The 23940-nt window shown below is 53.0% G+C and overlaps 12 protein-coding genes across 12 annotated transcripts; 7 read left to right on the forward strand and 5 right to left on the reverse strand.

The window, feature by feature from the left end:
• Positions 1-15: 15 nt before the first annotated feature.
• Positions 16-951, reverse strand: M409DRAFT_29326 (uncharacterized protein; the record flags this gene model as incomplete). Its single annotated transcript, XM_033809414.1, has 1 exon — positions 16-951. One exon carries the CDS (start codon positions 949-951, stop codon positions 16-18), a length of 936 nt encoding a protein of 311 aa, XP_033661125.1.
• Positions 952-1153: 202 nt separating this feature from the next.
• On the reverse strand, positions 1154-2032 carry M409DRAFT_70585 (uncharacterized protein; the record flags this gene model as incomplete). Its single annotated transcript, XM_033818805.1, has 1 exon — positions 1154-2032. One exon carries the CDS (start codon positions 2030-2032, stop codon positions 1154-1156), a length of 879 nt encoding a protein of 292 aa, XP_033661126.1.
• Positions 2033-2442: 410 nt separating this feature from the next.
• Positions 2443-4147, forward strand: M409DRAFT_70586 (uncharacterized protein; the record flags this gene model as incomplete). Its single annotated transcript, XM_033818806.1, has 4 exons — positions 2443-3088; positions 3149-3297; positions 3352-3793; positions 3846-4147. 4 exons carry the CDS (start codon positions 2443-2445, stop codon positions 4145-4147), a joined length of 1539 nt encoding a protein of 512 aa, XP_033661127.1.
• Positions 4148-5531: 1384 nt separating this feature from the next.
• Positions 5532-7744, forward strand: M409DRAFT_29329 (uncharacterized protein; the record flags this gene model as incomplete). Its single annotated transcript, XM_033809415.1, has 3 exons — positions 5532-6567; positions 6620-7361; positions 7420-7744. 3 exons carry the CDS (start codon positions 5532-5534, stop codon positions 7742-7744), a joined length of 2103 nt encoding a protein of 700 aa, XP_033661128.1.
• Positions 7745-8191: 447 nt separating this feature from the next.
• On the forward strand, positions 8192-9631 carry M409DRAFT_60153 (uncharacterized protein; the record flags this gene model as incomplete). Its single annotated transcript, XM_033814377.1, has 5 exons — positions 8192-8245; positions 8306-8398; positions 8457-9344; positions 9415-9488; positions 9553-9631. 5 exons carry the CDS (start codon positions 8192-8194, stop codon positions 9629-9631), a joined length of 1188 nt encoding a protein of 395 aa, XP_033661129.1.
• A 678-nt stretch (positions 9632-10309) lies between these two features.
• On the forward strand, positions 10310-12394 carry M409DRAFT_60154 (uncharacterized protein; the record flags this gene model as incomplete). The annotated part of the gene is made up of 1 exon (XM_033814378.1): positions 10310-12394. One exon carries the CDS (start codon positions 10310-10312, stop codon positions 12392-12394), a length of 2085 nt encoding a protein of 694 aa, XP_033661130.1.
• Positions 12395-12533: 139 nt separating this feature from the next.
• Positions 12534-12979, reverse strand: M409DRAFT_29332 (uncharacterized protein; the record flags this gene model as incomplete). The annotated part of the gene is made up of 2 exons (XM_033809416.1): positions 12534-12738; positions 12801-12979. 2 exons carry the CDS (start codon positions 12977-12979, stop codon positions 12534-12536), a joined length of 384 nt encoding a protein of 127 aa, XP_033661131.1.
• Positions 12980-13669: 690 nt separating this feature from the next.
• Positions 13670-14989, reverse strand: M409DRAFT_70589 (uncharacterized protein; the record flags this gene model as incomplete). Its single annotated transcript, XM_033818807.1, has 2 exons — positions 13670-14788; positions 14879-14989. 2 exons carry the CDS (start codon positions 14987-14989, stop codon positions 13670-13672), a joined length of 1230 nt encoding a protein of 409 aa, XP_033661132.1.
• Positions 14990-15545: 556 nt separating this feature from the next.
• M409DRAFT_60156 (uncharacterized protein) lies at positions 15546-17501 on the forward strand (the record flags this gene model as incomplete). Its single annotated transcript, XM_033814379.1, has 1 exon — positions 15546-17501. One exon carries the CDS (start codon positions 15546-15548, stop codon positions 17499-17501), a length of 1956 nt encoding a protein of 651 aa, XP_033661133.1.
• A 146-nt stretch (positions 17502-17647) lies between these two features.
• On the reverse strand, positions 17648-18421 carry M409DRAFT_70591 (uncharacterized protein; the record flags this gene model as incomplete). The annotated part of the gene is made up of 1 exon (XM_033818808.1): positions 17648-18421. One exon carries the CDS (start codon positions 18419-18421, stop codon positions 17648-17650), a length of 774 nt encoding a protein of 257 aa, XP_033661134.1.
• Positions 18422-18847: 426 nt separating this feature from the next.
• Positions 18848-22097, forward strand: M409DRAFT_70592 (uncharacterized protein; the record flags this gene model as incomplete). Its single annotated transcript, XM_033818809.1, has 3 exons — positions 18848-18913; positions 19077-21594; positions 21688-22097. The coding sequence occupies 3 exons, from the start codon at positions 18848-18850 to the stop codon at positions 22095-22097; spliced, it is 2994 nt and encodes a 997-aa protein (XP_033661135.1).
• Positions 22098-22658: 561 nt separating this feature from the next.
• On the forward strand, positions 22659-23840 carry M409DRAFT_29337 (uncharacterized protein; the record flags this gene model as incomplete). Its single annotated transcript, XM_033809417.1, has 1 exon — positions 22659-23840. The coding sequence occupies one exon, from the start codon at positions 22659-22661 to the stop codon at positions 23838-23840; it is 1182 nt and encodes a 393-aa protein (XP_033661136.1).
• Between the last annotated feature and the right edge of the window lie 100 nt (positions 23841-23940).

Raw genomic sequence — 23940 nt, forward strand, 5'->3', positions numbered from 1 at the left:
CTTCCATACTTGCGCTCAAACGACCCTCCGACAAGTCCACCCATACCTCACACAAACCATCCAATGCCTCACCAACTCGTCCTCGCTTGGAATCCAATCAACCCCAACCTCCACTCCCATGACATCAAACCACTCATACACCATGTGCGCAAAAGCCGGCAGAAGCGACACCTCGCCAAGCACACTTTGCACGCCTTGCACCAAAGCCTGGCCGACCATCTTGTTAGCTCCCCGCGCAAAGCACGCCTGCTGTCTGGAGCTGAACCGGCTGGTGAAAGACCCGAGAGCGAAGCTGAAAGTCAGCTCGTCGTTGGCGATGTACAGCGTGAGGGTGAAGGCGGGGTGGAGGAACCTGATCTCGGGGACTTGAGTGATGTCTGGCCATTGGCTCTGCGTCTTGTTGGGGCTTGCGAACATGTTGACTATAAGCGTCTTGGTCGAGGGGAGGAGAACTGTAGGGTAGAACTTCATTGCTTTTCCAGACACTGCGGCCCTCTTTTTGCTAGTGCTTGTAGTGGGGTATTCCAGATCTTGTCGTCTAGCACGTACGGCGACCAATGCTTGCCAGAGCTCATCTTGATGTGGCGGCGAGCCAACCTCCAGTTCTGGACTTAACGAATCCGACGGGGTGCTCACATCGAACGGCGACGATGGATCGAATGTGAAAATATTCGAGTCGGTATGCGACACTACGGAACGACCACTGCTGTGCAAAGAGCGAGACGCCTCCTCATGCCGAGTCAGTGCCGGAGTGTATGCTCTGGGACAGTCAATTCCGTAGCACCCCTTGGGTATGTTGATATCGACCGCGGTCTGTGTTTCATCGTGCCATTCGGGAGCAGAGCATGATGGGATGCTGGGATTGGGCGAGGTGATTCTTTGCCGCTTATGATCGTGACAATCCACCTCGTGATGGGAAGGAAACAGAGAATCCTGCCGGGATTGCGACATTGCGGCGGCCAGAGTCGTTGCTCGAATGAAATGCTGGTGGTGGTACTGTAAAGTATTGATGTGGTTCAAGGTGGAGACTGTGCGAGAAGGTCGCGAAAGATGTAAGAGGTGGCTGTTCCTCTCGAATGCGGAAAGAATTGTTCGTCCAACATGACTTGGAAGGTATGGAAAGGACCAATAACGCTGGCAGTAACGAGAAGGCTCAACGAGACATTTGTGCAAGCCGACTCGGATGTATCCCGTGGGAAGCCTCAGCGCCAGCAGTCGCTGCCTCTTCCGGCTCTTCCTTCTTTCCTGCTTTTCCACTCTTTTGCTCCTTCCTCGCCTTCTTCTCCTTCTCCTTTCTCTCGACCTCAGCTCTCCTCTTCCGTTGGTCCTCCAACCTCTCATTCTTCACCTTGATCTTCTCCTTCCGAGCATCCGTCTTGCCGCCTCCACCAGCTGTCAACTCGACATTGATCCGCCTCGCCTGAGTCTTCTTCTTCTTCCTGTTGCTCACTTCCTCTTGCTCTGCAACGGCCTCAAGGTCCGCACCGTCCTCTTTCACGTTCTCGGGGTCGAACATGCTGTGATGATAGAGCTTCAGGCATGTCTTCATGCGATCGTAATTCTCAAATTCAAGAAATGCGAAACCCTTGCTCTTTCTCGTCTTTGGGTCTGTGCGATGTCGAAGCGTGAAGGGTTGCAGCTTCTTGAAGTGCCCTCGTAGAGAATCGTCGGTAGTCTTGTATGGCAGGTTGCCGACGAAGACTATGAAGCGCGACTTGGCTGGTTTGTTGGTGTCTTCCGCTTCTTCGCCGCCTTCAGTCTGCTCTGTGCGCTGCTTCTTGCGCTTCTTTGGCTTCTCCTTGATAAACCCAGCAGCATCCTTGGTCTCAGCCGCCTCATTGCCTTCCAGGGTATCCTCGGCCTTTCGCTTCTTCGACTTCTTTGCAGGCTCTTCTACTTGCTGGTCTTCCGCGACAGCAGCGGCATCCTGCTCTTCAGTATCGGCGTATTTTCTCTTCTTGCCCTTCTTATGCCTCTCAGCATCTCTCAACGCCTTCTTGTCCTTTCTCGAAGTCGGTTCGTCCTGCGACATGGTTGCGGTGGTTGTTGAATTTATTAGAAATGCGAACAATTTCGCGAACTTAATGTTCTACTGCAGATGTGGAAAATCCTCGGCGCGGCGCTAGCGGCGATCGACATGCACCTTCCCTGGTTCGGTAGGACCCTTGCTCCAGGACAAGCCTTCTTTGGCATTGAGCGCGATGGATGCATCCTCCAGCACGAAATCATCATCGTCGCCATCTGACGAACGCTCACTTGTCCTCCGTATCTGCTTTGTCAAGACATACGAAAGTTTGACCATCTGACGGCTACCATGTCATCTGCTATCTGCTCACCGTAAGCATTGTCTGCGGCTGTATCTACGCCAATTCTTCTCTGTTCTTTGTCCTCCAAACCTCTCCCGACTTGTTGAGATAGAGCTCTTGAGCGAATACATTCAATATGCCACCGCCGGCCGATCCCACAAAAAATGGCTCTTCAGTTGAAGCAGCAGACGAAGCAACACCTCTTCTCCTCGCGCCAGAATCTGGACCTGCACGGAATAAAACCAATGGACACGCGACACCAAATGGCAAGCCTGCAGACTACGATACAATACCTCACGATGCTCCTCAAGAAGCGGAGGAGAAGCCCATGCCGTATATCCAAATTCTTCTTCTCTGCTACGCATCGTTAGCAGAACCAGTGGCATACTTCGCCATCTTCCCGTTCATCAACGAGATGATCTCGCGCACCGGCGGCGTGCCTGAGGATAACGTTGGTTTCTGGTCTGGTCTTATCGAATCGCTCTTCTCGCTCGTCCAGATGGTGCTCATGATTTTCTACGGCCGGATGGCAGATCGATTGGGCAGGAAACCGGTCTTGGTGTTCAGTTTGGCGGGCGTGAGTATCGCAACTGCGCTTTTCGGACTGAGTCAGCGGCTGTGGCAGATGATCATGTTTCGGTGTCTGGCGGGCGTTTTTGCGGGGAGTGTCGTTACCGTGAGGACGATGCTGAGCGAGAACACGGATAAGAAGACCCAGGGCAGGGCGTTCAGTTGGTATATGTTTACGAGGAATCTGGGCATCTTTGCCGGGCCGCTTGTTGGTGAGTGGATGTTCAATTGAAACATATGAGACTTCGGTCATGCTTACGGAGTTGTCATAGGTGGTGGACTTGCGAACCCAGCAGAGCAATTTCCCGAGACATTTGGACACCTGCAGTTCTTCATCGACTATCCGTATGCCTTGGCAACATTCGTTGCTGGTGCGGTCTGTATGACTGGCACTTTGAGCAGCTTGTTCTTCCTGAAAGAGGTACGCTTGTCCTCAAACACGAAAACCCCTGCACACGCTGACCATGTACTACAGACCCTCAAACGCAAGGAAGACGGCGGTGCAGGCGCAGAGCCTCCCATGTCAACCTCCGAAGTCCTCAAATCCCCCGGTGTCCCATTCGTTCTCTATCTCTTCGGCCACACGATGCTCCTCGCACTCGCCTATACCGCCGTCGCCCCTGTTTTCCTCTACACGAGTGTGGAGAAAGGTGGATTTGGCTTCAGTCCCAAGTTCATCTCGTACTTCCTCGCTGTGGCTGGGGGAAGTCAAGCTTTGTGGATGCTTCTCGCCTTCCCGGCTTTACAGCGAACGATAGGAACCGGATCTCTGATGAGATTGTGCGCTTTCGTTTGGCCTTTAATGATGGCTACCTATCCGATTCTGAACGAGTTTCTGAGACACGGGTGGAACAAGGCATTCTGGATTGTTGGTCCCATTGCCATTGTTATTGGCAGTGGCGTGAGCATGGCTTTTGGTGAGTATTGTTTTCTCTCACTACTATCGAACGAGACTGATGTTTGCTCTAGCTTGCGTTCAACTTTTCGTCAACGACATCTCGCCCTCACCAACAGGCCTCGCAACCGTCAACGCCTTATCCCTGACCGTCAACAGCGGCGTTCGCGCTGCCAGCCCGGCACTCTTCACAAGCATTTATGCCTTTGGTGTCAAGAGCCGGTGGGCCGATGGCCATCTGGTCTGGTTCATCCTGGTCGCCATTTCGTTGCTGTTAAATGTTGCTGTTTACTTCATTCCAGAGCAGGCCGAAGGGAAGCCCGAGAAGAAGGCGAATGCCCAGGCAAATGGTGGCGATGGGCGCGAGGAAGACTGACCAAGCTGGATCGAAGCGAGGGCTGGAATCGTACCCGTCCCGCACAGCAGCCGCCGGAAATTGTCTCGCAAAATGCTTTGACCCAAAGCCTCGCTCGGCTGTCGTGGCATGAGGAAGGTTTTCGAGCCCTTTTCTCACCGGTCAACCCCTTGGCAGCCTGCGTACATGTAGCTGTCTCCTCGAAATGCGGCAGAAGCAACAAGCCCGCTGCGACGTCGGGAGCACGGTCGACTCCCGTGCTTTGGGCTGTACACAGCCATAAACCGATAGAGCAAGATAACAAAACCTGAAATCCGCCCAAGCCCCAATCACCGCCATCCCTCACTTCTTTCCGCGGATACCACCCTCCACCCCTAACATATCACCTCCACCCTCCACCTGCTCCTTATGCTGCACTCTCCTTAACCTCAACCCCACCAAACCACACCTCATTCAACACCAGCGCCACCAACCACACGCCCGGAAAATACATCAACCACATCGTCTGAAGCGAATCACCTTTTGCATTCGCCACGAGAAATACCGCGATCGTCGAGGACTGCAGAGCCAGGTGCTGTGACCGGGTCGGGGTGCGGCCGCGGTCGGAGAGCTTGTAGAGGGATATGTAGAGGGCCGGGAGGGTAGGACGAAGAAGCCAGGTTGGTGGGTTGGTGAGGATGGTTGTGTTTCTTAAACTGGGATGGAGGGTGTTTTGTTGGTAGGTGAAGCATATGTAGATGGATGGAAGGATTATGGCTAGGAGAGTGAAGAAATGGAGGTCGAGGAGTTGGTGGTTTTGGTGTGGCATGTTGGTTCTTGTGAGTTGGTGATGAAGGGTGAATGAAGGAGGAATGAATGGTCATACGTATATATGTGTTCCGCGAATACGACTTGTGTGCCAAGCTCACAGCCTACGAGCTGAAGTCGATCATGTTGGCGCAGTAGGATTTTGTACCACGCGACAATGCTGGTAAGGCCACAAGGCATCAAGGGTTAGCTCTCCAGAACCATGTATCTCATCAGTCTGTTGTGTTGCCATGATCCCGCGAACATTGTCCCTCGCTTCCTTGCGTGAGCTTGTTGCATTTCTTCGGTAAAGTGAATTCGGCTTTCCTTATTGATGGCCGGCAGACAAAGGAGATGCTCGTGGCGTGCTTGCATCCACTACTCCCACCGACTCAATCCGATGTTCAATGAAGTTAGAACGCGTTGCAACACGTCGAATTTCTTCTGCAGGTGTAGAGAGAATATTGAGTTGTGTCGTCGCCGTTGCAGAATTTAGAATCATTTTGAGTTCTCGAAGGATTCCATGAGCCGGTCCCTGCAGCGGGCCGAGATCTTCTCCAAACGCTAAGAAGGGACGATCCACCGTACGTGTCCTGAGGGGCGAGAGTTCGAGTCGGCCATGAGCGGCGATGAACCCATGGGCGACCAACCCCTCCGCCACCACCATCAGCCCCGTGTGAGTCTGGTCGTCGCCGGCAGTGTTGAAGTCGCCCCGGTCCTGCCCATCCACCAAGCACGAACCCGCGAGGAGCGAACCCAACACGACCTCGCACAACGTCTGGATCTCGAGAGCGGAGGTCTCGAGCTGCAGGAGTTTTACCATAACACCTCTTCCACAAGCAAAGGGAAAGAGATACTTTCAGACGACGCGCACGATCCTGAGACGATCCCGTTCATCGAATACGACGACCTCTCTGCCTCCGACACAGACCCTCAGATGCCACACAAGAAATCCAAGTCCCGCTCGCCCAACCCACGAGGCAGCGGCCGCGGCAGCGTACGGGGCCAGAACGGCACTCTCTCACGGCAATCCTCCATCTCGTCCCTGGCAAACGGCCACACCGCCGACAGCGAGACCATGAACGGCTCCATGATCGAACAGCGCCGAAAACACCACGCATCCCTCGACATCCACGATGAAGACTCGGTAGACGCGCGGGAAAGGTTGATGGGGAGGAGTGATTTCAGTCTAGACGATATACCGCCTGCGACGCCGAACAAAGAGGAAGAGACCAAGCAGAAGGGCTTCTTCGATCTCCCCGTGCAAGACAGGAGGAATTTTCTCTTGCTGGTGCTGCTATACTTTTTGCAGGGGATACCCATGGGCTTGGCGGGAGGCAGTGTACCGTTCTTGCTCAAGAGCCATTTGAGTTACAGTCAGATTGGTGTTTACTCTTTGGCGTCGTATCCATACAGTCTGAAGCTGCTGTGGAGTCCGATTGTCGATGCTGTGTGGAGTGGGAAGGTTGGGAGGCGGAAGAGCTGGATTTTGCCGATTCAGATGATCAGTGGGTTTGGTATGATTTGGCTGGGGACACAGGCTGAGCAGATGATGGTGAAGGCGGGAGAGAATGGTGGTGCGGGTATTTGGGGCTTCACGGGTTGGTGGTTTGCGCTGGTGTTCTTGTGTGCGACTCAGGATATTGCGGTTGACGGTAAGCTGGGTGGATGTGAATTTTTGAGGGATATACTGACATTGATTTCTAGGCTGGGCATTGACACTGCTGTCTCAAAGCAACCTCTCATACGCCAGTACCGCGCAGACTGTTGGCCTGACTGGAGGCCACTTCCTGTCGTTCACCGTCTTCCTCGCCCTCAACTCGCCCGACTTTGCCAACAAATACTTCCGATCGCAGCCCCTTGAATATGGTCTCATGACCCTCAACTCATACCTTACCTTCTGGGGCTGGTTCTACCTGGCCGTGACGCTTGGACTTGCACTTCTAAAGAAAGAGGATCGAACCAAGGAGAAGGAGGGCATTTGGGATGTGTACAAGATCATGGGTGGAATTCTCAAGTTGAGGAACATCCAAATCTTCATCGTGATCCACCTCATTGCCAAGATTGGCTTCCAAGCCAACGACGCCGTCACTAACCTCAAACTCCTGGATAAGGGGTTCAGTCAGGAGGATCTGGCTTTGACTGTCCTCATCGACTTTCCGTTCGAGATGGGACTGGGCTACTACGCTGGAAAATGGAGTGAACAGTACCAACCGGTCAGAGTCTGGTGCTGGGCATTTGTTGGCCGTCTTGTCGCTGCTGTGTTCGCCCAGATCGTCGTCATGTTCTTCCCGTCAACAGGCACCACCACAGGCTATCTCATCCTGATCATCGTGGAGCACGTCTTCAGCACCTTTATGAGCACCGTCATGTTCGTCGCCATCTCGGCCTTCCACGCAAAGATCTCGGATCCTGCGATAGGTGGCACGTACATGACGCTTCTCGCAACGTAAGTTTACCCTTTCACACCCTTCTATGAAGCCTCTCACTGACTTGCTATTTCGCAGCGTCTCCAACCTCGGCGGCACCTTTCCCCGCTACTTCATCCTGCGCTTCGTCGACGCCTTCACCAAAGCCACTTGCACACCACCGTCAACACCACCCGCCGCCCTCAAAGGCGACCTCATCACGCAGGCCTTCAGCTGTGTCGCGGAAGCCGAGAAGCACCGCTGCATCGACGGCGGAGGCGCATGCAACATCGAGCGGGACGGCTACTACATTGTAAATATATTATGCGTGCTATTTGGCATCGTGACCTTCTGGGGCTTCATCAAGCCAGCGGCATTGAAGCTGCAAGCCTTGCCATTGAAGGCTTGGAGGTTGGCCAGTTGAGCACGATAGATTTTTGGGGTGTTTCTTGTAGAAGTACTATCTGCCATAGAAAAGAGATATATGAGAAACTCGGTTCTTGGCCATGGCCGTCTTCTTCGGCAACCGGGTCTCGAAACAAACACTACGCATCGTTCGAAAATACCCTTCGTGAAGTCCGTGATGAGGTCCCAGGATGATGATTCTTCATCCCCCACCGGATATCGCAGTTACGCGGATGCCGTGCGGCTAAGCCGACGCCCGGCTTTTAGCCACGGGATAGTCGTACGAGGCTGTAAGACGGACTTGAACGGCGGCTCTCACCCCATTCCAAAGGGCCGGCGGAATCAATCCATCTGATAAGAAAAAACTACAACTACAACACATGTTCCTTGGACTTTCGAAAATCACACTTCTGGTTACTTTGGGATTCACTCTGATTGTGCTGGTTTCAGGAGAAGCGAAGTTGAGATGTCTCCTGCGTTGAGGAATGTGGTTGTTGTTGGGGGGAGTTATGTGGGCTTGGTGAGTCTTGTTTCGGAGGTGGCATTTATGATGGTTTGGATGGAGACTGATGATGTATAGGGGACGGCGAGGGAGTTGATGAAGATTGTGCCTGCGTCGCATCGGGTGTTGCTTGTGGAGCCGCATTCTCATTTTAATCATATTTTCACATTCGTAAGTGCCACATACTCGGACTACAATCCCAAAGAGAGCGAGGGACTGAAATTTACAGCCTCGATTTGCGATCCTCCCAGGCCACGAACAGAAGGCCTTCGTCCCATATACCGCAGTCTTCAACTCGTCAACCCGGCATGCCCTCATCACAGCTCGCGCCACCAGCGTTCACAAAGACCACATCTCCATCTCCGCTCCCTTCGAAGGCACCCAGAACCTCTCATACGACTACCTGGTCATCGCAACAGGGACTCTTCTCGCAGCGCCTTCCATGATGCCCTTCGACACCAAGACTCCCTCGGTTAAGTATATCCAGAACTACCAACGCCAGATCGAGGCTGCAGAGACTTTGACGATTGTAGGCGGTGGTGCGGTGGGCGTGCAGATGGCGCTGGATGTGAGGGAACTGTATCCCAACAAGGAGGTGGTGCTCGTGCAGTCGAGGGAGAAGTTGATGCCGGTTTATCACGAGGGGCTGGACCGACTCCTCCGCGAGACTTTCGAGAAGCAAAACATTCGAGTGGTTTCCGGGGCGAGAGCTGTCGTTCCAGAAGGCGGCTTCCCCAAGGAAGCGTCAAGTGAGGGATTCACGCTCCACTTGAATAATGGCGACAGTCTCAAGACGAACTTCGTCGTCCCCGCCACGGGCCAGAAACCCAATAATCAACTGATCCAGACTCTCCCGGCCACAGATTCTGCCAAGGGACTCATCAACCAAAAGAATGGTTTCCTCCGCGTCAGGAAAACTCTCCAACTCGACGACCCAGCTTACACGAACATCTTCGCGGTAGGCGACATCGCAGACTCAGGGGCGCATAAAGCCGCGAGGCCGGGTTCGATGCAGGCGGGCGTTGTAGCCAGGAATCTTGTGGAGATGATTGAGGGGAAGGAGGCGAAGGAGGAGTATACACCGGGTCCTGCTGGGATACATTTGAGCTTGGGGTTGGTGAGTGCTTGTCAGGTTACGGAGTGGGTTTGAGGAGGGTGGTTTTGGCTGATTTTGAGTGTGCGAGCAGAAACGAAACATTATCTTCCGCAATCCGAATGTGGCGGAGGGAGAGACGGAGCCGACTGTTACGGAGAAGTTTGAGTAAGTCGTTCTTCACCGCGAAGGATTTTTTTTTTCTTTGACGACAGTGCTAATGGTGTAATAGTGGACAAGACGACCTCTCGGCAGGAAATATGTGGACGAGGCTGAATGTTTCCATGGCGGAGGAGCGAGCTGCGATTTAGACCAACATGCTGTCGATAGAAGAAAGTGTCGATGCTGGGCCAGCCATTGTTGGAGAAATGAAGAATTACGATGCTTTTGAGAGTGTTGGTGTCCTTACTAGAAGGAAAGAGAGAGGCGACGACCATCTTACCTCCAGAGTTGCGAACGCCCTGCTCGAGGTATGGAGTTCAGGGGCTTGTTCTAGGAATGGGTTAGAGAAGAAGCTGGCAAGAGCTGATAGAGACGGATGTATAGATGGGCATGGCTTGTTCATACAGGTCGTAAAACTGGCAGGTTGCGAGATCCTGCTTTTGTAAGGATCACATTGAGAAGCTGAACCAGAAAATCTGTAATTTTAGTAGGGAGATCGAGCGACAGGGCTGACGAAGCCATATCACGTACCGTTGTCAGATTCTGATCTGGCGGGAAGAAGATGGCCTGGGCTGACAGTAACCTGTAACTGCTGTCAAAGTTTGCTCATTGTATAACCAGAACCGGAGCCACCGCAGCACTGCAGCCCTCTTCCTGGCCGAAACGGAGCTCGACATGGAGTCGGAGTTGTCGATCTTGAGCTCAATGCCGATATTGTATCGAGCTGAGCTGTGCCACTCTACATGCTACAACCATAAAGCTGACAAGCAGTTGTCGTATGTATCTCAAGTAGCCAACTCGATATCTGCAACGTCAAGGCTCCAAAAATGCTAGAGATCGCCTCCCGAGACGATATGTCGTCTCAGACAAACCGGACTCAGAACACGCCCATTCCTTCTCTTTGCATCGAACGAGACATTTCGGAATCGAAGGCGTTCTTGGAGATTCAACGCCGACATGAAGAGGTGTTGCGGCCCGGTGAGGGTTTTGCATCTGATCTGGTGCAGTTGGATATCTTACCAGATGGGAAGTCCATCGTTGGTGTAGCCACCATGACCACGGAGCTGAAAGGATCGCCGACGACCCGGCTGGTTGTGATCGATACAGAGGTCAAAGACGCTGGATTACAGCTCTTTGGGAAACGCAAAGGCTCAGACATCTTTCCCAAATGGTCTCCTGATGGCAAGATGATTTCCTTTCTGTCCCAAGTCAATCAGAGCAACCAGCTCTTTCTCCTGGACAACAAAACCGGAGACGTCACGCAGTGCACGACGGATGTCAAGGGATCCATTGAGCGGCAGAGCTGGTCTCAAGACGGCAGCCAAGTCCTGCTCACCGTGGCCGGCCTCGGAGCAGACAAGAGTGGCAGCGGCGGTGGTATGCCCCTTGATCCCGACAAGAAGGCTGAGAAGAGCTGGTTGCCCCAGGTTGCTCGCGCAGCGGCGCCAGACGAGTACCGTACGCTCTGGATCTATGGCGTGGAATCGGGAAATGCTACGCAAGCATCGCCAGAAGGCCTGAATGTGTGGGAGGCTGTCTGGGTGTCGTCAACGTCTGTCGTTGGCATTTGTTCAGACCTGCCAGGAGAGGAAGCATGGTATATCTCTTCGGTTAGGGAGATTGATCTCCCTACGAAGACTGCTCGGACGCTGTATTCGAGTGATGTGCCCATCGAGTGCTTGGCAGCATCTCCAAGTGGGAATAAGATTGCTTTTGCCAACGGGATTGCAAGTGATCGACAGATTCTCAAGGGCGACTTAGTCCTCCTGGATGTAAAGACTGGAAAGATTGAGAAACCTGAAACCAAAAAGGTGGATGTTGGAGGATCGGTGGTGTTTCCTGGAGAGGACTGCATTGTTGTAACTGGGTCGAGGGTTGACGTAGAGCTCATTGTGCAGTTTGATGGGAAAGATAACGAGATGACGGAGGTATGGAAGAGTCGAGAGCACAGTACAGGTGGTTCCTACATTGGCGAGGTTGCGGCGAGAGTCGTCGATGGAGAAGCGCAGGTTGCGTTTGTTGAGAATGGGTGGTTCAGTCCGCCGACTTTGGTCTACGGCACCAAGACAGGAGTGCGCGAGTTGAAGATTTTTGTTTCCTTGCAACTGGACGAGGAGATCAAAGCCCTGGGAAGATCCCGGAATCTCAGCTGGAAAGCCCCTGACGGACTGGAAATCCACGGCTACTTCATCTCGCCTTCTTCGGCAACCGGGCCTGTTCCTACAGTGCTCTTCGTCCACGGCGGTCCCGTCTGGCAATGGCGACCACGCTACATCGCCTCTCACGGCCAACAAATCCTCGAACGCGCTCTCCTCTCCAACGGCATCGCCATCTTCAAACCCAACCCACGAGGCTCATCCGGAAGAGGCCAAGCCTTCATCCGCCACGTCTATGGTGACATGGGCGGCAAAGACACATACGACTACCTCAGCGGTCTCGAGTCTCTCGTCAAGCAAGGCCTAGCAGACCCCAAGCGACTCGGTGTCTGGGGCGGCAGCTATGGCGGCTTTATGTCCAGCTGGCTCGTCACCCAAGCCCCTGATACTTTCGCCGCCGCCGTGCCTGTAGCGCCTTGCACGGATTGGGTGAGTTCGAAGTATACTTCGAACATTGGTCGGTTCTTCGACGACTTTCTAGGTGACAGCCCTCACGATCCGAAGGGGAAGTACTTCACGCGCTCGCCAATTCATCACGTTGATAAGGTCAAAACGCCGACGATGACGGTTGTGGGTGGCATTGATCGTTATACGCCGCCGAGTCAGGGGCAGGAGTTTCATCAGGCGCTTGTTGAGAAAGGTGTGCCGAGTGTGCTGTTGACGTACCCAGAGGAAGGACATGGTGTGAGGCAAATGCCGGCGCTCTTTGACTTCGTAACGAGGACGATGGAGTGGTTTAAGCACTTTCTTCTGTGAAGACTCGAGTGAAACGCTGCTCTCGATAAAGGCATTCGCCAAAACGCCTTGTGCTCTCTGCTATCTTGATACGAAAGTACGCCGCCGAGAAACGCCACTGTACATTCGTCCTTCCGTTGTGCCTTGAGAACTGCCTGTCCTACTTCTTGCCCGACGACAAGTTGGCACTGCTCACATCTCTCGACTCCTTGTACTCTGGCAGGTTGCCATTGTTCATGCCTCTCGTCTCGAACCCGCCATAATAGTCCTCAGCCTCGCCCAAACGCGGAACGTTGACTGGAGCATCCCTCGAGCTGTTTTGCATGCCATCGTTGCAACGCAGACCGCATTGTCCATTACACCAACTGCAGTTATCCAAGTCAGCGCAGTCCTCAAATGAGGCGTCTCTCTAGAATGCAAGACTTACGTTTGGTGCAAGTATCCATTTGCCTCACGAATCTGAGTCCCTGGTCCGCGACTCGACGAGGCTTGTTGTGGAGGATAGGGCATTGGCGGTTGTTGTTGGTTGCTATGCTCGCCATATGCTTTTGCGGCTTTGTTGCCGATGTATGCGATCGTTCCCCATTTGGCTGCGGTGCGAATCATGTTGGTGGATGATTGAGTTGAAGTAGCTTGTTGGGTTTGTGCGTTGGAATTGGTGGCGGTGAGGCTGACTGTGGTTCGTTGGAAGATGTGGTGGTTGTTCGATGATTAGGAGAAGGACAATGATGGTCAATCTAGTAGTACTTATATCCTGCCTTCACTCACCGCACATGGGTTTGCCGTTCTACGTAATGTGCCATGCGTCGAAGAAGCACGCAACAACACAGCCTACGATCAACCCACAGCAGCCACAGCCCCGCGGCCATCGACGACCGGTATACGCGAAATGAATAGCCAACCACAACGAACACCGCTCTCCCAATGCCTCCCCATTGAACCTCACACTGCCCCTAATATTCGGGATCGCAAATCTCGGTCTCGCTCGCATCACCCTTGGCCAATCACATGCCACCCAGATCCTTTGAGTGAAGGATTCTCGTAGGGCAGTGTAGCGTAGCACGGGGGCCGAGGGCTGCGATTGCAGCAAGAACGTCATGCAAGGGCGCTACCTGTTCCTTTTGGGACATTTTCCATCCGCCGATTGAATGGCCATGGGCAAGGCTTCAGGGCTTGGAGTGCTTGGTGAGCTTGTGATGATTGGCAGTGCAGTTGTGACGAAGAGCGGCCATGTGACATGGTTAAGTAGCTCCATCTGTCGCCTGCGGCGATGTCGATGCAAGGATTGGCGTACAATCACTCCTCTTCCTCGAAGTCACCGTCTTCATATGAGGCAATGTACTTCTCATAGGACCAACCACGCAGCCGGGTACCCATTCCCTCCTTCAACGGGACATGACTTTCAGGCGTAAAAGCTACTTTGGAGTAACCTTGGATCAGGCGTCGGATATAGCACGAGATCGCGGCCTGGGTAGTGTAACGACTCCGGAAAGTAGCTAGGGAGTTTGCGATAATTCTTTCTGCTTCGTCTGGGTGATCCAGATACCATTTAACCTTCTCTTCTAGGTCGGACCAATCGCGCTTCACAAGAACACAATTTTGTTCGGGGCCGTCGCTTTTTAGTAAGTGCGAGTAATGGGTTACATACTCTGGCTGGTGGACAAAGAGCAATGACTGGCAATTCAGTAAGAACTTCAATCGCCCAGAGTATGCTGCACCCTCGGTATAGACCGTCATAGCGTAGTCGCAGAAGGTGTTGGGGTCCATCCATGAGTTCTGATCCTTCTGAACCGTATCTGTAGCCTCGACATCTGCCCATGGCTGTCCCTTGGCGGCTTGGACCAGTTGCGCTCGTATTTCAGCGCCAAAGTTCGCGTTGCCTCGCCACACAATCTTGGGGATCTTGCTAGCAAAAGCTCCGTCATGCTGCATTGCAAGCCACTTTGCATCGGCGAATGATCCGTGCGGATCGTAGTACCAGAAGTCGAAGTTTGGCATCAGCCACAGCTGCTGATGAGTTTCTTTGCCAAGGGCTCGAGCAAAAGACCAGAACGAATGCGTGCCGGTGACTGGATCAGCGTCGTCCTGGAAATTCAAAGCGATCTCGATAGTCGGTAGTTGATCCCCTACGACTGTCGCCGCATCTAAGACCCGCTGAATCATATGGAGGACCGCAAGCGTTCTTTCCGGAGTAGTCCACTTGGTAGATACGGCTGAGATACTATGAAGTATCCGTATTTTGTTCTCGTGGATCAGGACTCTTACGGCCGCCCGCGATTCGGAGATATCGACGTCGGATGCTGTAATGTGTCCTGCTCTAGCCGGATCGTTCCAATAATTCACGGCGCGGTCCACGTCAAGGTACAGATCAGGAAATTCAGCGGTGCATTGTGCGTCAGTAAGGCCATCGATCGCCTCGTTATATGCAGTAGCGTTCCCAAAACGCCAGTGAGTCGTTTCTTGCAATGAAGGCGAAGGAACAGGTCCATGTATGTTTGAAGGTACAGTTGTCGTCTTTTGAGGGAGCGCATTGATAAGGAACGTCAACACGAGGAGGCCAAGAAGTGCAAAGCAACCAAGTCTCCATGACAGCACTCGATTCCCAGTGACCGCCATGCGTCGCCAATGTCTGCTCAAAAGTAGCGCATCAGAGCAGGGACGTGGATACTGTCATTGTCGTGCGACGAGGTGAAAGGTACCTGAGGTACAGATCATCTTGGCCCCTGGGTACATGTGGCCGTAGCGGCTCGTTCGATAGACGGACGGGAGGATTTGCCGCTCTCATAGAAGCGGCACGGCACAACATCTTCACGCTTGAGATGCGTGCAAGAAAAGCCTGGTACCGTTTCACGGACCATCTGCCTCGTTGCGTGCCTCAAGCATCACTTTGTTTCGATGCGTTCTTGCAATCGTCGTTGTTGGGAAGCTCAGGAGGTGAAGTCGGTCGGCTGTTTCTCGGGGCCATCATCGGAGCTCGGCATTCGCAAGCTCGATGTAAGAAACCACTGGGACTGCTTTGGCTTCAAGTCTCCAACCTTCTGTATGCAAGGAAGAGTCTGACCAAACAAATCAACATATTCCTTCGATGATTCTTCTATGACCGTGGCTACGTGAAGTTGTCCAGGACCACGCTTCTTTTGTGACACATTGAGACGAGGAGTGGTCGGGTAACATGACTTCAATCTTCACCTCTGACGACATTGCATCTTTGGTGGCCAATTTCGAGCCGGTCTCTCTCTTCCAGGATCGTCCCTCGCTCGTGAAGAGTAATTCCGGCGACAGCCTTGTCAGAGTTGACAAAGCCCTAGCAAAATTGGAGCATCTGCTGGACCAAGGGCAAGAACGAATTGAAAAGGCCTGTGCCACTTTACTCGGCGTGCAGGATGGCACTGAGGAGACTGTCTTTGAACGACTGTCACGTCCGTTGTATGAGAGTAAGAATGGAAGATGGCTTATGCCGACATCTGAAACCGACAACATCTTGGAGACCTTGAAGAGACGAGCCGATGAGACATTCGTCGATCTGTTCACTTTCAGTTCTGAGTGGGATATCGCCCTCGATAGTCTACGGAAGCTCATTGAAGTTGAGAAATGGAGAGACTACAAGGAATTCAGCGATTCGTTCAGGTCTTTTATCTGCACAAGCGAGGTCGCGGCCACTGTCAAAATCCAACTTCGGGATGCCATAGGCTCTTCTGGGACAGAGATCTGTGATTTGCCAGCGGCTGTAGCGGACGAGGTGCCTCTTCTCGCCCTGAGGAGGCTGGCGAGTGAAGTAGCGTCTGATATGGGCGGTGAGGTTCGCTTGGAAGGTGACCACATTGTCTATGTCCCGGCGAACTACACGGCTGCCGTGGAAGGTCGACTGAAGCAAATGCGAGACGAGCGGATCGCAGAGCTTGTCCAGCATCTTGAGGATCACGGATATTGTATTGTCTACCCGCAGGCTACGGATGAGTCTGGATCGGCTTTCGAGAGCGAAGAGGAAACCGCGGAGTTGATCAAGCGAAGATATGGCAAGGGCAAGCCAGATGATGTGAATGTGCAGATTATAACAGTCGTTGATGGTGCTCGCAAGACTACGAAATCTATACAGGCTGAGGGGGAGACTAAAGTTCTTGCAACACCGGCGGCTCTGGACCAGGAACTCAATGCCATGAAGTCAGCTGTTTCGTGCCATGCCGTGAATGTGTGGCGACAGGGCGAACGAGCTTTGACCGCAGCGGCTGTGATCAAAAGCCTCACACCAGATGACTTCTCTGTAGCCCGCAAGAGTGAGCTTGCAAAACTCCTCTTCCGTAGCGTGTATGCTAAAGAGCTGGAAAGTGTTGTACGCAAGCAGCTGGAAGACTTGGAGAGGGAGGAGCACGAAAAGCTTGCACAACTGGTCGAGGCTAGACTTGCCATTCCTCTTCAGCTCTATACAGCTGGCATCGATGGCGTCGGCGACTCGACTTTGAAGCAACACCTCGAAGACTTCCTTGCTGACCACTTTCGTCGAGAGGTCATTCCACAAACGATCCAAGCTGCCCGAGAGCAGAAACTGCTAAGAGAAAGAGCTAAAGAGAAGGACATTGAGAAGTTCAAGCAGATATGTTCTGAAACCAATACCTTCGCCGACCTTCAAAGTGCGGTGGCAAAACTGTCCAGAAAGCTGAAGCTCGACGCTCCAAGTCCTGTCATGGTTCAGAAGGTCAAACTGAAGACACTGCAAACTGCGGCGAAGTCCATGCAGAAGATGACTCGCGGCTCCGATGTCCTACAGAACCTCATCTGGATTCTGCTGGCGCAGCAAAGTCAAGGCATGTTCATGAGCTCGGGCAAAGATACCAGCAGGATGATCAAGCACTACGAGACGACTGGGAGCGCCGAGACGGCTGCCAAACTAACACAGTGGCGAGATGCACTGAAGGCTGGGCGGGAGACAAAAGACGATCTTCAGAATATGAGAGATCTGGCGAAGGTGACTGTGGAAGCCATGACAGGTCCTGAGAGAAAGTCTTCTGAGAGGAAGTCTTCTGTCTCGTCAAGATCACCGGAGGGCAGAAAGTCATTGGCTTCGGCCCAATCGCCTGGGGGGAGACGGAAATCATCTTCTACAACTACTCCAGCGGAGTGGCAACCGTAGTGGCTATACCAGCTGCTCGATTGTACTAATACATCATTTCGAATCCAAACCACTATTACGCCATCAGAGCAATGCAAATCCAAACAAACGAGACCAGGCCGTTCAGCAAACGCATCCAACACCAGACCACACCTCCACATCAACCCTCATATCCTTTCACCGGTCACATACGCAATCCCTGCCTTGATGATGTCCTCGATAATATCGACATCCTCCATCGACCGTGGCGCGTATACAAACGTCAACCCCGGATGAAGCATTCCCATTGCGCTCAAGGGAAACCTCTCGCCCCAACCGCTTTCGACCACCTTTCTTGCGTCTGCCTGGCTCAGCCACACGTGGAGGCTGTTCTCTGCGTGATGTGCATGCGCTATCTCATCCTTGAGAATTCGGTCTGTGGCACTGGGATGCCGATTCGGCAGGTTTGGCAAGGCGTATATTGCGTCAGAAGACTTGCCTTCCACATTCGAAAGATCGAGCTTGAGCAGCGTCGGGTTCTCTTTGCAAAATTTCTTCGGCAATGCATGGAGGCGCTGCTTCACAGTCTCATCCAACTTCGCCGGCACCTGTCGCTGAGGCATCGTCCTGCTTTGTGACTTCGGTCTGGATTTGGAGCGATTCGGAAGCCAGATGTTCAGGTAGCTGGGGCCATCCTCGCGGAGCTTTGAGGCGTCGCGTAGACTGTCGAACGAGAATGCGCGAATGAGACGCAACTTCGTCATGCGCCAGTAGCCTTGTGGGGTTGGAGGAGTACCACCTGTGCCCAGCGCCTTCCATGCCCGATAGTCACTGATGACCCATGCTGTGAAAAGTGCGGTGGAAGCAGTCGTAGCGGTCAATATGGTGGTGGTTGTCGATTGGGAGCTGAGCCGATCGAGAAGACTTCGCGGAAAGCGGAAAAGAGAGGCATGATTGTCCATGGCGGAAACATTCCAGTACTCAAGTCGAAATGAGGGTCTTTCTCCAAAGAATGTTGGTCGAACTGGAAGGCTCTTGTTGGCGATGAGAGGCGAGCTCAGCTCTGCGGGGCAAAGAAATCAGCTCGAAGCTTGGTGGCGATGCCGGTGGTCCAATGGCGCCCTACTGTCGAGGCGTACAAGTACGACAACGATATTGGGTGCCGATGATATGGTTTTCGATGTCTTGTTCATCAACGCGACTCCTTTATCACCACACGTCTGCGGTTGATAGGAGGGAGACCCGAGCTGCTGTTCGTGTCACATCAAGGTTGGCCCCGAGCAACGGTCTGAACTTTGCTGCGATCGGATCGATGCGGTCACGCGGCTTGATCCAGACTCCCGGAGGATGCGACTCGCGGTCAACAGTTTCCTCTTCCCACGATCATCATGTGTACGCTTGCTGCACCCTATACTCCGATCGTGACAGGGCACACCCAGAAGGGCAATCGGCTGGTGAGCTGCTAGCCTATGGCCCGACCCTCCTGCGAAGATGACTCGGATGGGGACCTCTTAGGCTCCAACACTGGACGAAGTATATCAGGCGCTGAAAAGATCTGACCCTTCTTGGCTAGAAGCAACACTTTTGGATCGATGGCAACGACATTCGACTTCGGAGTCGACGGTCCTTGGACTACACGATGTGACGAATCCAACATTCGGCGCAAGCCATGAGCTGAGCGAACATCTCGCACGGTTCAGAAACCATGACTGGCCATCAACGGAGCTGGGTCCATTACAATCATGGCCTCATGCATTACGCCAGTGGGTGAATGTTATGATGGCAGATCCACGAGCAGTGGCCCTCTGGTGGGGTCGGAACCGGCTGTGCCTTTACAACGACGCTTATCGAGACATCCTTGGGAAAAGGCACAGCTGGGCGCTATCAAAGCCCCTTACTTCAGTTTGGCCTGACGAGGATCCGAATACTGCGCGTCTGAGAGAAGCTTTCAATCACGCGGATGCCACAGGCCAGCCTACATTTGGCGGAGATACATGCTTCTTTGTGGACCGCTCTGGCTTTAAGGAGGAGGTGTGGGCCTCTTGGGCACTGATCCCCATCATGGGGCCGTCCGAGAACATTGCCTATTTCAACCCCTGTTCAGAGACTACGAAGCAGGTCCTTTATGATAGGCGGATGGCGACGCTACTTGCCGTTGAGCGTGCCAGCAACGAAGCCACCAACTTGAAAGATTGGTCTCGAAGTGTTCTCGTAGGGCTGGAATCCAACTCCGCAGATATTCCATTCGCGGCTCTGTACTCCATGTCTAATCGAAGTTCCGCAAGAGATCATTCCGCACTAGGATCACTCAATGGAACACCGATCGCCGCAAGCGTTGCATTTGCCTCGTCACAGTGGACGTTGGAGGGCGTTCTCGAGATGGAGTCAAGTACACTTGACTTGCCTACTACTATGGATTGGGATCTAGCAATTGAAATATTTGGGCCGATGCTTGCACAGTCGATTGACACAAACGGCGTGCAGTTTCTCAACGTTGACAATGGCGACAACTCGTTTCCGTCCACACTGAGTGGCAAAGCTTACTCGAGAGCATGGGGAGATTTATGCAAGTCGGCGCTCATCATACCATTGGCAGAACGCGATCGGGGATCTCACAGGGGATTTCTGCTGCTTGGTCTCAACCCTTGCTGCCGATACGATAAGGACTATGAGAAGTTCACCATGCTGGTGACAAGTCAGCTCCGCAGGTCCTTGGATTCAGTCTGCTTAATAGAAGCACGACAAATGGTCATGGAGGCTGAGCTTACCACGTACGAGCACGCTCTACTCACGGAGCGGTTGACTGTCTCCCAGCTAGACGTCAAAGACAGAGAAATGCGGTTCCGCAAAATGGCTGACATGTCAATGGTTGGCATGTTCGAAGTCTCCGCGATTGGTGAATTGAACTATGCTAACCCATACTGGTACAACCTGACTGGCTATCCGCGTGGCAACCATCCGGCATTAGATTGGGTGAGGGTGATTCATGAGGATGACCGGGACAAGTTTGCCGGTAAATGGGCCTTGATGAAGGAAGGCGAAGCGCTACAATTCGAGATTCGTCTGTCGAAACCGTATGTCTCGGACGACTTCGTAGACGGCCAGCGGTTGGAGGGAGAGACGTGGGTAGCTGCCGCGGCACACGCTGAGTACAAGGACGGCAAAGTGCTCAACGTTGTCGGTACCGTGGCCGATATCAGTCGCCACAAATTCATGGAAGGCTTCCAACAACGACGTACGGCAGAAGCCTTAGAACTTAAACGTCAGCAGGAGGCATTTATGGACATGGCATCGCATGAAGCTAGAAACCCGTTGGCAGCAATCTCTCTGTCCGTGGAAAGTATCCTTGACACGTACGAGAGTATGTTGCAGAAGCCGGATGACCGTTTCCTCATCTCTCGAGACACGATTGAATCGTCACTGGACAGCGCAAATACCATCATGGCATGTGTTGCGCATCAAAAGACGATCATCGACGACGTCCTTACCCTCAGCAAGCTCAATTCCGGCCTGCTGCAGACATCGCCGGTAGAAGTCAACCCGGTAGTGGAAGTCGACGGGGCTCTCAAGATCTTCGAACCTGAGCTTCTACAAGCCGACATTGAGCTCGATTTCAATGTCACGGACTCGTATCATCGCCAGGAGATGAGTCGTGTTCTTCTTGACCCCGTTCGACTTCGCCAGATTCTCATCAATCTCTTTACCAATGCCATCAAATTCACAAAGGGCGAGCCTCGCCGACGGATTACTGTCAGTCTCGCGGCGACAACAGAGCGACCAAGTCGCTCGGTCGAGGGAGTTTCTTACCTGAGCTCGTCATCCAAGCGAGCTGTCAGCCCGGCTCGCGGCAACGATATTGTTTATGTCCTCCTCGCTGTAGAAGATACAGGATGCGGCATCGACAAGTCCGGGCTGGATCGCCTGTTTCAACGTTTCCAACAGGCGTCCCCGAAAACACACATCAAGTATGGTGGGTCTGGTCTTGGTCTGTTCATTTGCAAGGAACTAGCACGGTTACAGGGTGGTCAGATTGGCGTCATGTCAGAACGAGGCAAGGGGTCAACGTTAGCGTTCTATATTCGGGCAACGAAGTGCTCGCCCACTCAGTTGAATGCGTCCAAGGACGAGACCTACAGTATTCCATGGACGAGTGCTGGTATCAGGACGAACAGGAGGGAGTCTGAGGACATTAAGAAGACAACTAGCCGGTCTCCCAACACGAAGTCAGCCAGAGACTGCCACATCTTACTTGTTGAGGACAATCTCGTGAATCAACGAGTTATGATGAAACAGCTCCAGAAAGCAGGCTACACAGTAGCAATCTGCAATCACGGACAGGAAGCTTTAGACTACATTAACACAACCCACTTCGCCAAGGAAGACGGCGTCAAACTCGACATCGTCCTGTGCGATGTGGAAATGCCTGTGATGAACGGGCTCGAATGCAGTCAGAGGATCCGGACAATGGAGCGGCAAGGCGAGCTGAACGGCGAGGTGCCGATGATTGCAGTCACGGCGAATGCTCGAGTCGAACAGCAGGAACTCGCGCTCCAGGCGGGTTTCGATGCGGTGATCACGAAGCCTTTCCGCATGAATGCGTTGTTGCCGGAGTTGGAGAGGTTTTGTTTGGGGGTGTGAGATCGACAGCTATCAGAGAAGCAAGGAACAGTACGAGACACAAAGACAATGGCCAGAATTTTCGCCAGGTAACAGGACTGGCGCATTGGGCGGACATTGCATACTGCGCTCAGCGTAGCATATGTTCTCGTCTCTCGCAAAATTCGAAACTGACCAGGCTCACGATGGCACCATATGTTTATCGGATTGTCAGCTGGAAGTGGGAATGCACGTTCCACTGTGAGCGACTCAGTATCGACGTGGGACTACCGGGCCTTGTGAAAGACTACCAACTTGGATTCACAGCATCTTTGACTCTAGAAGTGAAGGGCGAAGTGAAGGGGAAAGCGACAGTAGTGCACACTCCACATGGCGATGGCTTCCAACTTTTGATGCTGATCGTTGCCCCATACTGCAATCAATGCGAAGTCAGTGCTCGCACATGAGAGGAAGAAAGAACCGCCCGATACCAGCTGAGCGAAATCATTCTCTTGTTGCTTTGCATGCCTCTAAACAACACTGAACTGTGCACAAGGCAAAACGAAAAACCAGCAGCTTGTTCAGCATCGGACGTGGCCCGCCATGAAGTCACTTGCTTTTATTGGGACACTGGCTTTCAGCTGGCTTGCTCTCGTCCAAGGCAAAGTGCCACCGCCCGATTCAGACGGAAAGTACACAATCCAAGCTCCAGGCATCAAGGCTTCTTTCATCCCATACTCAGCGGCTGTCACCAACTTGTTCGTCCCAGACCGCAACGGAACGCAAAGAGATATCGTACTGGGCTATGACACCGCAGTGGAGTATGCAGAAGACAAGATCCATCCAAACTACGGCGCCATTCCCGGCCGATATGCCAATCGAATTGCCAATGCGACGTATGAGCTTGATGGCGTGCGATACTACACGGAGCGAAACAACCAGCCAAACAGTACCATGCACAGCGGCACGAATGGCTGGTCGTACCGAGTGTGGAACGTCACCAATGTCTGCCACGACAGCATAACATTCTCTCTCCGTGACGAGCCCTTCTCATCGAAAGGCATGCCTGGCTTGGTCCTGGGCAGAGTGACGTACACTTTGAAGCCAAACACGTGGATCATCAGTATCGAAGGTGAAGCCAAGACGCACCGCACTCCGCTCATGCTCACGAATCATGCTTACTGGCAACTGGATGCTTTTGCGAACCCTTTCAACGATACCGTCCTGAACCACACCTTCAGCATGCCCTTCAGCAAACGCCAACTGGCCTACGATTCTGTCGCCGAAGTCAACGGCACAATCCTGGAAATTCCCAAATATGGCATCAACGACTTTTGGTCCTCGCCGAAACAAGTCGGCGCCAATGCGAGCGCCGCAGGCTGGATTGGTAATTGCGGGCCAGGATTTGGGGGCTACGACTGTGCTGTGACCATCGACCACGATCATCTCGACCCAAAGAAGCCTCAAGTCTACTCTGAGCCCGTCGCCAGCCTTCGCAGCGAGTGGTCGGGCATCCAATGGGACATGTACAGCAACCAAGCTGGGTTCGCATTCACGTCTTGCGGCTTCTTTCCGAAAGACGTGTTGCCGATAAAGAAAACTCAGGGTGGGCCGGACTCGGCGAATGATGGGTTTGTGCCTACGTATGGCTGTTTGGCTGTTGAGCCGCAGGACTGGACAAGTGGAATTGATCATCCGCAATGGGGTCGTTTGCCGTATCAGATCTATGGACCGGGAGATGGGGTGTATCGCAATGAGATTGTGTACAAGTTTAGCGCGTCGTGAACGTCAGTTTTCACGGCAGGGAGGCATCCATACTGTTAGCTAATGCTGATAGATCTGGCTCCTTCCTAAAGAAACCCCCACATCTTCAATCAAACTCACG

The sequence above is a fragment of the Zasmidium cellare genome (genome assembly GCF_010093935.1).
Source record: "Zasmidium cellare ATCC 36951 unplaced genomic scaffold M409scaffold_50, whole genome shotgun sequence".
Lineage (NCBI taxonomy): Eukaryota > Fungi > Ascomycota > Dothideomycetes > Mycosphaerellales > Mycosphaerellaceae > Zasmidium > Zasmidium cellare.